Here is a 14206-nt window from a genome sequence, read left to right on the forward strand (position 1 = left end):
GAAGCTGCCCGCTTGTATGAGTTTTGTTTTTTCCCTTTGAAGATAAGAGAGGTCTGAGATACGGGAAAGAGAGGGAAGACTGAGGAATACACATATATTCTACTTGCTGATATCATATATCATATACACTAAAACTGCACTAACTTGCATCCTAGCACCAAAATTTAAGTTAAGGTCCCTGTGTTTAGCAAGCTGCTCCACCAATCCACTACTCAAAACCGCAGTGGCTCCACACTACCTTCAGAGCAGGAACTCCACCTTTTGGTACAGGCAAGCTACTTGCCATTTCCCTATAACCTTGAGATCAGCAGAGATTGGATTAATACAGGGAAACAGCTGGAAGGAAAGATAATCTTTAAGGCTCTGGGAGTTATAAGATTCACTACAAATTGAATTTCTAATAGTTGCCAAGCACTATGTGGTAGGATTGATGTGTATTATCTCCAGTCTTCAGAGAACCTTGCAAGAAAGGCAACTTTATACCCATTTTACAGATGAAAAAAACTTATTTAGAAAGCACAATGTGCCCTACATTGTAAGTGGGAGAGTCAGGTTTGAATTCAAAAATGTAAATCCAGGCTGGACACAGTGGCTCATGCCTGTAATCCCAGCACCTCGGGGAGGCCAAGATGTGCGGATCACTTGAAGCCAGGAGTTTGAGACCAGCCTGGCCAACATGGTGAAACCCCATCTCCACCAAAAAAATACAAAAATTAGCCAGGCATGGAGGTGTGCACCTGTAGTCCCAGCTACTTGGGAGGCTGAGGCAGTAAAGTTACTTGAACCTGGAAGATGGGGGTTGCAATGAGCTGAGATAGCGTCACTGTACTCGTGTCAAAACAAAAACAAAACGAAAGAAACGAAACATGTAAATCCATAACATAGGCCCTACTCTAATAAGACTCAAAGTATAGACTGGAAACCCTCTCCATCTACCCTCTGGGGTTACCTAAATTTAAAATTTAAAATTAATAATGCTTGCAACGACTTGCACAATTTGGTCCAAATGTATCTTGCCTCCCAGGAACACTCTGATTTAACAGAAACCGGTCCACTCATTTTTAACTCAGAAACACCTCTGAGGTAAAAAGTTTTTCACCTGTCTGAATTCTACCTATCAGCTCTTTCTCCTCCATAAAGACTCCCTAACTAGCCCAGACTAAAGAGCCCTCCCTCACTCCTTCCTTTCATCTTAATAGGACTTTAGAGATTTGGTCCTGAACTACTGTTTTATATTATTAATTAGTTTTTCACACATAATATGTATTATTGCACAATTAACAGTAAGCTTCCTAGAAATAGTACTTAGCTGAGGCTAGGGTACAGTGGTGCAATTCTGGCTCACTGCATCCTCCGCCTCTGGGGTTCAAGCAATTATCTTGCCTCAGCCTCCCTAGTAAATGGGACTACAGGTGTGCACCACCACGCCCAGCTAATTATTTTGTAATTTTAGTAGAGACAGGGTTTCACCATATTAGTCAGGCTAGTTTTGAGCTTCTGAACTCAAATAATCTGCCTGCCTCGGCCTCCCAGAGTGCTGGGACTACAGGTGTGAGCCACCGCACCTGGCTAGACTTCATACTTTCTTATAAACTCACAAATCTACCACTGAATTTCATCAAATATTAATCTTCAGAGAGACAATACAGATATCTATTAAGAAAGAGCTGACTGACTTCAGTTTGAATTCCCAGGGTCACTAGTTAACCACTCAATCTCAAGCAAGCCTCAAGTGTTCTTCCACAAGTTATGATAAATTTATAATCTATAAATTGGCTAATAAAAATATTATCAAAGGATAACATGAGACTTTCGTGAAAGGACTTAAGTAAAAAGCACTTGGTATAGGGGCTAGCAAATGGTAAAGAATATTATTTTTTTCTTAATGTTAGAAGTGTCTCCCTTAATATTCTTGAGAAATAGCTATTCTAAAAGCATTCTAAAACATTTCAGGGAAGTCATTTACATACATATTCTACAATTATGTCTTCATTAATTAACAAAGTTTACAATATCTTTAAAATAATAAATAAATGGCTATTTGTAGTATAACAGAATGTTATATTTTTCCTTTTTTTTTTTCTGAGACAGGGTCTCACTCTGTCACCTGGGCTGGAGTACAACGGTGTGATCATGGCTCACTACAGCCTCAACCTCTTGGATTCAAATGATCCCACCACCTCAGCCCCACAAGTAGCTATAACCACAGGCATGTGTCTAACTAATTTTTTTTTTTTTTTTTGTAGAGATGGAGTTTCCTTTTGTTGGCAGACTGGTATCAAACTCCTGGGCTCAAGAGATCCTTCCACCTCAGTCTCCCAATGTACTGGGATTACAAGCATGAGCCACCATGCCTGGCCTCTAATTTTTATTTTTTGCCTACACATTTTATAGGATATTTATGGTAAGGCATGGTGGCTCATGCTTATAATCCCAGCACTTCAGAGACTCAGGTTGGGGGATCACTTGCGCCCAGGAGTTCAAGATTATGCTGGGCAACACAGTAAGACCCCTCGTCTCTCCAAAAAAAAAAAATAGCTGGGTATCGTGCTGCATGCCTGTCTGTGGTCCTAGCTACTTGGGAGGCTGACGTGGGAGGATCACTTAAGCCAGGGAGGTCAAACTGCAGTGAGCTGGATTCTACCACTGCATTCCAGCCTGGGTGACAGAATAAGAGGCTATCTTAAAAAAAAAAAAAATTACCCACAATCTCATTAACCCATAATGTCAACCGACTCAAAAAAAAAAAAACAAGAAAAAACTGTGCTTTATTATTTTTCTGTTTTTCTTTCTAGTTCTTGGTCATACATTTGCATATTTTACTAATATGTTTCATCTTATCGATACCAACTGGTGTTGGTTACTTTCATTTAACATAAACATTTTATATTAACACAGTCGTCATAATCATTTAACTATGATATTAATATCCTACAAAGTTGACATAACAATTTAGAGACTTTCCTGCTATTGGACAATTGTTAAGATCCTTTTTTATTTAACATTATAATGATAATATATAAAGAACATCTTTGTGCACAAACATTTGTTTTTTAAACATTTTCATGCACCAAAGTTTTTTTTCTCTGAAATTACTGAGTTAAAAAAGTATGAGCATTTTGAAGTCTGGAAAGCACAGCCAAACTGAGTTGTAAGAGTTTAACAATCTGCACACATATTGAACTAGACAAGTGCTCAACAACTACCCAGAATAAGCTAGGGTCCATGTTTCCCCACCACCCTACCACTGTTTCTTCAGGGTACTTTAAATCATCTTCACTAAACACCCACTCTATGCTATTGGTAGGTGTATAAACAGGTGCAACCTTTCTGGAGTGTAATTTGGCAGAAATTCCATCCTGGGTTCTTAGCCTGGAAATACACCTGAGCTTAAGCATAAGGATCTTCCAACCAGGAAGTTCACCATTTCTAACAATAAAGCCTGAAAGTAAATAATCCATCACTAGGGGACTGGTTAAAATTACAATAGTCCCCTGTTATCCACAGGGGATACCTTTCAAGACTTCCAGTGGGTGCCTGAAACAGTGGTTAATGCCAAACTCTATATATACTATGTTTTTTCCCCATACATACCTATGATAAAGTTTAATTTGTAAATTAGGCACAGTAAGAGATTAACAAAATAACTAATAATAAAATAGAACAATTATAATATAGTCATAGTTATATGAATGTGAATCTCTTTCTCAGAAAATAGCTCATCATACTATAGTCACCCTCCTTCTCCTTGTGATGATGTGAGATGACAAATGCCTATGTGATAAGATGAAGTGACAATGGAGATTCCATCATGCTACTCAGAATGGTGTGCAATTCAAAGCTTATGAATTGTTTATTTCTGGAATCTTCTTTCTTCTTTTTTAAATGGTACTGCTCCTTGCAGAGCAGAGCAAACTCATAGGCAGTGCACCCAGTGTTGGTCCATTTCTGGAATTTTCAACTTAATATCGTCAGACTGAGGTTGACAGCAGAAAGTGAAACCTCAGATAAGGGAAGACTACCAAAGTGTGCATGGCTGCACACTTAAATTACCTGGGGAGGGTTTCAAAAAGACAAACACAAAGCCCCAGCCCAGATCTATTAAATCAAGATCTCTGAGAAGTAGTCTGGGCATTTAAAGCTCTCTAGGTGACTTCAGTGTCTGACCAGGCTTGCAAACTACTGGGTTAAGTATTATACATGCATTTATTCAAAGGAATACAAAGCAATCTTTAGCAAAATGATGAACAGTGTATATAGCAACTACCATTTTGTCTGAGGGAAATAATTTTTGTCTTGTATTTGCATAGAGTATTTCTAAAAGCATACAAAAGAAACTGGTACAGCAATGGTAGCCTTTGGGAAGAAAGACTGGGGTGTGAAGTAAGAGGCTTATATTTCAACATACTTTATATGAATTTTTAACCAGGTATATTTAAAAATAATCTTAAAATCAAATCATAATTTCATGTATAAGCAATTTCTCAGGTACATATGGCACTAAGAAATATATGGCAACACCACTGCGGGGCCAGTTACCAGCGTCCACAGGGTCTTCCATGGAGCCTGCACACTCAGCACCAAGTGGCTACCAGGGGTCCATCTCTGCCCTCTGGGCAGGGCAGGGCCAGTAATTCCTGCCACCTCCTCTGCCCTAGCAACTAACTTACTCAATGAACCATTCTAAAGCAAACAGTCATTGCCTGATATGCTTGGAGAAAATGTTTACTCATGCCTCACCTCCTCACACAGCGTAGGCTACCATTAATGATATGTTAGTCTGACACATTCTCTTTAAAGAACATGTCAGATTCATAAATCCATTTCTAAATTAGTTTCTCAAACGGAAAAATCATACATGGAAAGCAGAGATGATTCCATCTTTTTTCTAAAGTGCTTACTTCATTTAACATGCAAATATAGTCTTTGCAGGGTTCAGAATACCAATATTGTTTTCACAATTAAGTGTACTATTATCTTAAATCTGAGAGAACCAATTTGCTCATTTCATTCCATAATGTATTTCAGTTTTACCAAGCCAAACAAGAACTCAAATGAATCTAAAAAACATACAGAGAAGAGTTCTACACCAGCAACCCACAGATAACAATTTCATAGCTTCATAAATATTTAAATAGTTTTTCAGTAGGTCATTTCTGACAGCTGTGGTATTTCATAACTGGGTCTCTGATATATCACTTAAGCAAGTGTCTTTTTAAATGTTTTTTGGGGGGAGGCGAGGGGTGCAGGTCAATCAGCCTTTTAGAGCACTTTTACCCTATCATTTTGATACCAGAAAAACAATTCACTAATATTGACAAAAAGGAGGAAATTTCTTTGAGTTATCTGTGACAAGATTCATTTTCTAAAATGTCATAATGCATGCTAGAAACATCAAGAAATATTTCAAGAGATCAGATTCTAGAATAGTGGAGACTCTTCAAGGATTATCAATGTTCAAAACTGTTGAATGAATGAATAAATTCATTTTTATTAAACACCAACTTCCTGCCAAACACTGCATTAAAAGCAGAGACACAATGGGAAGGCTAGGATTCAGAACTCTCACAGCCATGCTCTAACTATCAAATGTATGTTTTCTTGTTTCATTCAGTTATTTCAAATGTATGCTTTAAATTTAAAAGACTTGGTGGCATTAAATTTAAAATTTATTTGTGTTACTATTTCTTAATCATACTTTATGAAAGAGCTTGAGTAAATGAGGATAGCTAATGAAGAACTGAATGATAACATACTTTTCCCCCCATAACCCCAAAGGTTTTGACTATAAGACAAAAAAAGAAAATGTCCAATTTTCCAGGCATATCAGAAAGAGCTGGCAGTGTGCAGTATTTATAAGGTGTTAAAGGCAGAACCAATTGGACTGGTGAATTTGCTGCTGCTTCCTAACACATCCTAAATGAACACCTGTTTCATCTCTTGAGGAATGTGCAGGTTAATGTCTAACTTGTCTTCAACTTCTGAAGAAAGAGTTGCCATGACAACATGCAACTATCTTTACTGGGAATCAGATTGAGGTCCCCACCAGATATGTAGGTTCTCAATTAGTCCCCCTCAGCTTTTGGGGGATGAATTTCTACTGCCTCAGTGCTCACTCCCACTTAGATACCCTACATGAATTGGTTGTCATTTTCAATTAGACATCAGTACATAACCAAACACCAATCATTTATTTAAAGATATATATCAAATACAGAAATCTCTTATTTATGATTAAAAAGTCTTAGGTGTGGTGATAAAATCATCTTCATAAAGCAATATATAAATCTCTTATAGCACTATGATGAACACAAATTCTAGAGTATAATCTACAAATTAAGCAAGTTTACAAGGATGAATAACTAGAAAAACAATTCCTAGAAATGAAAGGCATACACTTCAGTGGAGAGGAATATGATAATCAGGGATCCAGACTCACACTAATACTAAAATCTTATATAACAGAAAGAGTACTCTGTTATACAACATTTATCCACAACATTATAGCATTAATGGCTACATTTTATTGCACTTAATATATTGTATTATTCTGGCACAAACAGAAAGTGTAATAAGGAAACAAAATATGTAGCATGATGCATGAGAAGGCACATTGTCCTTTTCAGAAGTCCATTATAAAGGCAGCTGGACAGATTCTGGCTGAACACAAGTGGGGTGCCAGCCCATCTCCTTCCATCCCCATTCCACCCTCCCATTCAAGCGCTGGTTACAAAAGTGTCTGTGTAGCCATGAGTAGTGAGTCATGGATGTTCCATTTACAGATGGGGTGGAGTTGAGGGAAATCACTATTACATGCCCAGTTAGCTGGAAAAGTCCGTCCTGTTTTTCCTTTTTTACATAATAATCATTTTTCACAAATCTGAGATAAAGAATGCTTGGTAAGTAGGAACTCACCAAATATTTCAGCACTCTTATAACCAAAGGAAAGACTTACTTTTACAGCCAAGTACAAGATCTCATAGTCCAGGCCTAACAATTCGCACTAAGCAAGGGGCTTGTACAATCAGTATAAAACATTTGTTCCTTTTTGCCCACACCAAGAAAAACAGTGGCTGGACAAATAAAGCACATAACCAGTTCCCAAATCAGATTCACCCACCAGGAGTTCATGCTGGCAGCCAAAGTATTTCATGACTGCAACGACAATCTTTTACAGCTTTCTTTTCCAAGGAAACACAATGGCAAAGTAGCTTCCTTAAGCTGACCTTACAGGCAAACCACCAGAAACGCAACCTAAAGCAACAACAAAAACCAGTGCTCTTTTTGGAGCTGTATACTCCATGCATTTAAAAGACCACATGCCTCAGGCCCTCTCTTAGTACCACCTACTAATTCAAATAATAATGCATAATATGACAAATGCACATTTCAGAACTTAAAATCATAATACATGTTTTAGCTTTTAAAACATCTAATCCAGGTTTCTTATCCACATTCCTTCAAAATCCAAAGGACTGTGTCAGTCTTTTCTAAACATATTTCAAATAAAGCTTGAGCTGCATGCAGCTCCTAAACTGTACTTTGAGACCCCAGGAAGACTACACTGGGATCTGAAGCTCCGGCAAAGTAGTGACCCTGCCAAATTAGTAAACAGTTTGCACATACCTATTTCCTATAATTACTGACATCACCAATTAACTTGGCCCCTGAGGTTTATAATGAATTTAGTGGTTTGTTTGTTTTGTTTTTTTGAGACAGAGTCTTCCACTGTTACCCAGGCTGCAGTGCAATGGCACAATCTTGGCTCACTGCAACCGCTGCCTCCCAGGTTCACTCATTTCTCCTGCTTCAGCCTCTCAAGTAGCTGAGATTACAGGCACCTGCCACCATGCCCGGCTAATTCTTGCATTTTTAGTAGAGACAGGGTTTCATTATGTTGGCCAGACTGGTCTTGAACTCCTAACCTCATGATCTGCCTGCCTCGGCCTCCCAAAGTGCTGAGATTACAAGCATGAGCCACCGCGCCCAGCGCTGAATTTAAGTTTTAAATACATCCAATTTCATAACAAACATACGACTTAATAATAGGAGCTAACAGTTATTTTGATGAAGAAGGAAGAGTCTATAAAGAAATGTATTCAAATCAGGTTTCTCCACAAACATTATCCTTACTCTACTCCCTCACGGCGTGGAATACACTAAATGCTATTTAAGTTATTTTAAATAATTAAATAATATAATAGTTAAATAATCTAGAACATTTAGGTTTAAAAATAATACAAATCACAAAAGTAGCACAAATTCATTAGAGCAAAATCCAAAAATACCAACCAGAATAAAACACAAAAAATTAAAATAAAATTTTCACCTACCTCTTGGCAACCACTGTTATAATATGTTGGTGTATAGTGTTGCTAGCCCTATTCTGCACATGCATAATCACTCCTATTTTTAAATCTTTTTCACATAAATGTATAACTTGCTTTTACTTTTTAAAACTTATATAAGTTTATGGGTTATAAGTGTCATTTTGTTACATGCATAGATTGCACAGTGGTGAAGGGTGAAGTCAGGCTATTAAAGTTGCTTTTACATCTTCTATTGAGAACATTTTTTCTGTGTTTTGTGTGTCTGTGTATAAAATTATGATTTGGCTGCTATAGAATGTTATCCATTGTGTGACTATATCATTTTGCTTAACCAATTTCCTTTTTTGCTTAAATGTGATTTTATTCTTGATGATAAAAATTTGCAAATAACTTTGAAAAAACCAACACACCGTATTTCTAAGAATCTTTCTGATGTTCTGTCACCTCAACCAGGTATGAGTGACTGCCCACTGAACATCTTTAACACCCCTTTGAAAACTTAGGGTCTCTGTTTCATGACTGGCTGCATCAAGGTTAAAAACCCAATACACAAGCAAATACAGTTCACTTCAACTCTGTCTCAAGTCTCTCATCTACAGAAAGAAAACAGCCTCTGAAAAATGGTTCCATTTTCATAAAGCCTCAACAGGAATAATAATGAACTCCATGACCTAAAAAAAGGTACTTGGGGCCGGACGAGGTGGCTTACACCTGTAATCCCAGCACTTTGGGAGGCCGAGGTGGGTGGATCATTAGAGGTCAGGAGATTGAGACCAGCCTGGCCAACATGGTGAAACCCCGTCTCTACTGAAAATACAAAAATTCGCCGGTCACGGTGGCCATGTGCCTGTAATCCCAGCTACTTGGGAGGCTGAGGCAGGAGAATTGCTTGAGCCTAAGAGGCGGAAGTTGCAGTGAGCCAAGATCGTGCCACTGTATTCCAGTCTGGGGGACAGAGTGAGACCCTGTCTCAAAAAAAAAAAAATTAAAAAGGTATTTGGTAATACTTAAAATCATTTTGTATTGCATGTTATTCTTTTCTAAAGATTTTCAAGCTCATTACTTCCTTACCACAACTCTATTATACGGACTGATGTTGTCACTTTACAAATGACAAAGCTTAGGACCAGAAAAATGGAGTCTTTTGGGGTCTCACATCAACATGTTACATGAGGTAGGACTAAATCAATGGCCTCCTCAATCTGTGTTTCAATCGCTTTTAACAGAACTCACAGCATTCAAAGGAACGGTTCCCTTCTTCACCTCTGAAAAATCACTCATCAGTGCATAGTATGTTTCAGGACAAGGAGATAATGATGTAAGGAGTGTGCCAGTAGATGCAAGGCAGCAGGCAAGAGAATCTACAGAAAGACTTTTTTAGAACGTAGTCAAAAGAAATCACAACTGCTATTTATATGTCACATTTTACATTACTGGCATTAAAAATGTTGAGTGTACTAGAACAAAACGGTTTTTTTTCCCAAAATATTCTCCACCCTACCTCAGAACAAATCTCATTAGAAATGCTTTCATCTGGAGACTTATTAGTGGAAGGGGAGGAAGCACTTCTGTGTAATTTTCCTCTGGGTGAGGGAAAAGTAAATCACAATCCTGCCCTTAGTCACTCCAAGTACAAGAACAGCAAGTTAAGTTCTTAATTCTGCGCTTATATAAAAATCTACTCTTTATCAGTGTTTATCTGTTTGTTACAGTTTCCAATGTGTTGTCTGCTGTTTATTCATCTTGGTGTATACTCTGTTGTCCTTTAGACTGTAAACTCCAGTAGGTGACATCATGGGTGTCCTGCCTATATTTATAAAGGTAGAGCACTCAGCCATGAGCACAGAGGCGTCAGATGCTATTTGATTAAGTGGATTAAGTTATATTTATACGAACTGTATAACAGATTAAATTTGTTCTAACAAAACAGTGGGGATTAGCACTAACTAGGCCATTTGGCCTTAGGTATACTCTTCTCTGGCATTTACACGACTAGCTAAGAAGCAGCTGCAATGCCTTCACTTGTTCTTCATATCCCAGATAATACATATGCTTACCTACTTCATTTAACTGCTCCAAAATAAAACATTTGATAGCCCAGGGTCTTTTTAACTCCCTGCTAAGCATTTTAGGGGGAACTGCCCCATTAATTTATAAAAGACAAGAAGAAAACAACACGAACAACCTTAAGATAATGCTTCAAACTTGAAACACACATATAAGTCACTGGGCATACCTTGGTTTGAAAACATCCTGGCCCTAAATCCAAGGTAACCAAGAACATAATTCTATTTTTGACTCGAGTCACTGTACACATCATTTTTTTGTTGTTGTTCCTAATTTATTTTTCTGGTACAAAGCGTTATTCAAATGTAAGTACCATAATCATATAGCATTCCTGGCTACTTCTCCCAAGAATATAAGTTTGATCAATCATGATTCCTTTTGTTTTCCTAGCAACCTCTTTCCTCAAAGCTATGAAAAGGGCTTTTTGTTAAGATCCTAAAGGAAATACTCCAGAAGAAATCTTGACTCTGATGATCTCGTTTTTAGATGAAATGCCAGGAGGCATGAAGTCTTGAAAAGGACCAGTGATATAAACTAGTTATATTGGACAACAGATTTCCTCTCCAATCAAGTATGTGAAAACTGGAGGAATGAGAACAGTCATAAGCCCAGCAAAGGGACTAGAAGTGCACAAGAGTAAAAAGACTTACAACACGGGCAAAACAATTCTGAGAAGAGAAGTTTAAAATAACCAGTGAAAGACCATCATGGAAACAGAAAATAAACAAACTCTAAAACAAACAAGCAAACAAAAAGTTGGATCTTAGATTTTCCTCCATATACACTACAAAACTGCCCCAAAAGTCTACCTGAATCCTCAGTGAACTTCCAGTCTCCAGATCTCTGCTCCTTGTGTTGCATCCTGTATTTAAATACACTAAATACATACAAGTTACATCCTGCGTTTAAATACACTAAAGAATACAAATTCATGTTAGGAATACTTGATTTTTAATCTAAGGGTTTTACTGTAACTTCTAAAACTCTATTCAACTACAAGATAGGCTCCCAAGGGCAACTAATGCTCTGCATAAGGCACCTTGTTCCCCTGGAAGTACATACTAGCTCCTATTTGGCAAAATCTGGGTAAAATGAGACACAGGTTCACAAATTTTTAGGTAGAGAGAAAAATTTTCCTGGAGGCTTTTCCCAGTCCAGCTACACAGCATCTTAGAGTTAGGCCAGGTAAAAGAGCAAAAGGAAAGACTTGCTTGGGGTCTCCTTGGTCAGTCTGGTGAGCACAGGATGATTTGTTCTCATTTTCCAGCATCCTTGCTCACATCTGCTACTTTACTTTCTTTTCCATGGTGACCTCTATCAGGGATACCACTCATCAAGTAGGATGTTCAACTGGGATCCCCAAATTCTCCAAAAACGTCGACCTCAAATACTTGTAGAACATTCTAATGAGGTAAAAAAAAAAAGATGGTACTTGGCACAATTTTCTGTTCTTCATTGTACACCAATGAGAAGTCAGAACACTACTGAAAATGTTCCCACAAGGTGGGAATCAATTTCCCTAATATGGTCCAAAGCCCTAAATATAGCCACAGTTTTTTTTTTTTTTTTCAAATAAACTCAGTTAAACTTGTGGAAAGAGGAAATGATGGTGGGCAACTGGGCAAGGAGCACATAACACAATGACAATGTAACCGACACTATCTCCTTCTGAATTCAAATGGCTTTAAATGTCCTTGGCAAGAGCTGCCAACGTACAGACACCTGTAATACCCCATGCCCCATCCGCTCCAGGCTTTGTACCCTTGATAGAGTCTGGGTTACAGAGAGGGAAGGGAAGAAATTACACACCTTGGGTCCGAAGTAACTCTACCATTCTGAGGAGGTCCATGGCATCACTAACACTCAGACTAGCAAAAGGCATAGAATTCCCCACTCCAATTATAAGGCTTGTCAGCCTAAAGAAAACATGAAAATTTAACTTGGGAAGTTTAAAGTCCTCACAATATGCCTTCCAAGTGCACACACAAACACACACACACATACGTTATTTAATTTTCACATGACTACAGAGACTGTTTTAAATGATGGAATTCAAGAAACGCAAAATCTAGAACATAAAACTTAATCCAGAATTTCCTTCAAAGTTTCACTTGAAACTTTTAAAGGGTTTATTATACTGGTTCTAGATCTGTTTAAAAATAAACTGTTTTTGCAAGACATTTTGGCCAAAAAGCACCTAGCAGAATGTCAGAATTGGGAGTTGATGTTCAATTTTAAAATGTGCTGAAAAATTGTTAAAGATAAATAAACTTCTCAACATATGTGTGCTCAAAGGCAATATAGGATATTTTAAGGTATCTTTTAAAGTTAGCCCTTGAAATCAGAATAGCATAGGGATTTTTAAAGACAGTATTCTGTGGTCAAACTGCTTGGGTCAAAACGCTGGCTCTACCACTGACAAGTGTGGATTTCGGGCAAGCCGCCTAAGTTCTCTGCGACTTTAAGTTTCCTCACCTGTAAAATGGGAATCATAATAGCGCCTACCTCACCGCATTGTTAGAAAAGTAAATGAGACGGAAATTAACATAAAGCATTTAAGATAGTAAGCTCTCCATCAATGCTATCAATATTCAAAGGTATGTGTTCGGGAGATCAAATCTATTAAACATACACATCAGCTCTAATCAACTGAAATCTCGGAAATTCCATAATTGCCTCTTACTCCCCCTTTCCACACATCACGCGGCATCAACCTTCCAAATGATGTGGAAATTACATACTTTCATTCATCCGTTTGAGAGCTTGTCATATATGGCAAGAAAGAAGAAAGATGCATTTTTTTTGTGTGTGACTGTTGCTCCTTCACAACTTCAAAACACTGTCATGTACACAATAGGTTGGAGCTGCCCTCAAAATGACAGCTCACAGCTTTGCAGGGCCCGCAGAGGCACCCAGGCGGCTCTGCCCGGAAGGGGTTCACCCCAATAACCGGGGCCAAGCACAGCGCACGCCTGGGAACCCCAAGGAACACAAGAGAACTCTGAAAGGGGGAAGGACCCCGAGTAGTGGAGAAAGAGAGGGGAAGAAGGGTCACGGAAGGTCCGGAGCCACACTCGGATTAGGCGCGTCCACGCTGACAAGCCCGGGACCGGGTGCCGGCTGCCGTCCCGGGCAACCCCTTCCCCTTCCCCTCCCCGTCCCCTCCCCGTCCCCTCCCCGACGAGCACCGAAGCCAACTCTGGTCCCGCGCCGGACTCGCGCCCCGGTGCCCCCTCACCTAAAGGCGGGTCCTTCCTTAGGAGCCCTGCCCTGGGCAGACGCCGCCGCGGAGCTGCCGCCGCTGCCCCTTTTGTTGAAGAGCTTCTGGAGCAGGGTCGGGGCCATGATGCCGACGCCGCCGCCGCCGCCGCCGCCGCAGCTCCGGCCGTGGCGCTCGGGGGGCCGGCGGCTCAGCGCGCAGCCGGGGGCGGCGGCCGCGGTGGCGGGGCCATCGCGGCGGCGCGGCCGCCCAGCCTTGCGGGAGCGCGGGGCCGCTGCGGCTGAGTAACTCTGCTCGGCGCCGGGGCCGCCGGCTGCCGGTCATATGACTGAGCCGGCCCGCCGCCGCCTCGCGCGCTGACAGTTATCTCCTGCGGGAGGAGCCCGCAGCCCGGCGGCGGCGGCGGCGGCGGCGGCGCGGGAGGAGCGTGGAGGCCCCGGCGGCGGCCATTGGCCCGGCGGCCGCCCGCCCCGGGCTCACGTAACCCCGGCGGGAGGCGGGAGGCGGGTGGCGCGGCCCGGAGCTGGCGGGCGGCCGAGTGACTCCCGGCACGCGGGGGACGGGGACGGGGGCGGCGCGGCACTTAAAG

At 40.3% G+C, this 14206-nt stretch overlaps 1 protein-coding gene across 1 annotated transcript in view; it reads right to left on the reverse strand.

Annotated features, from left to right (window-relative positions):
- FNIP2 (folliculin interacting protein 2) overlaps positions 1-13947 on the reverse strand; it is a 144223-nt gene extending 130276 nt beyond the window's left edge. The window contains exon 1 of the mRNA XM_012433852.3: positions 13636-13947. Coding sequence (XP_012289275.2) covers positions 13636-13742 — 107 coding nt within the window. The 5' untranslated portion in view covers positions 13743-13947. The remainder of the gene's footprint in view (positions 1-13635) is intronic.
- Positions 13948-14206: the final 259 nt, after the last annotated feature.

Source organism: Aotus nancymaae, unplaced genomic scaffold (assembly GCF_030222135.1).
Source record: "Aotus nancymaae isolate 86718 unplaced genomic scaffold, 86718_ANA_hifiasm-v0.15.2.pri h1tg000033l, whole genome shotgun sequence".
Taxonomy (NCBI): Eukaryota; Metazoa; Chordata; class Mammalia; order Primates; family Aotidae; genus Aotus; species Aotus nancymaae.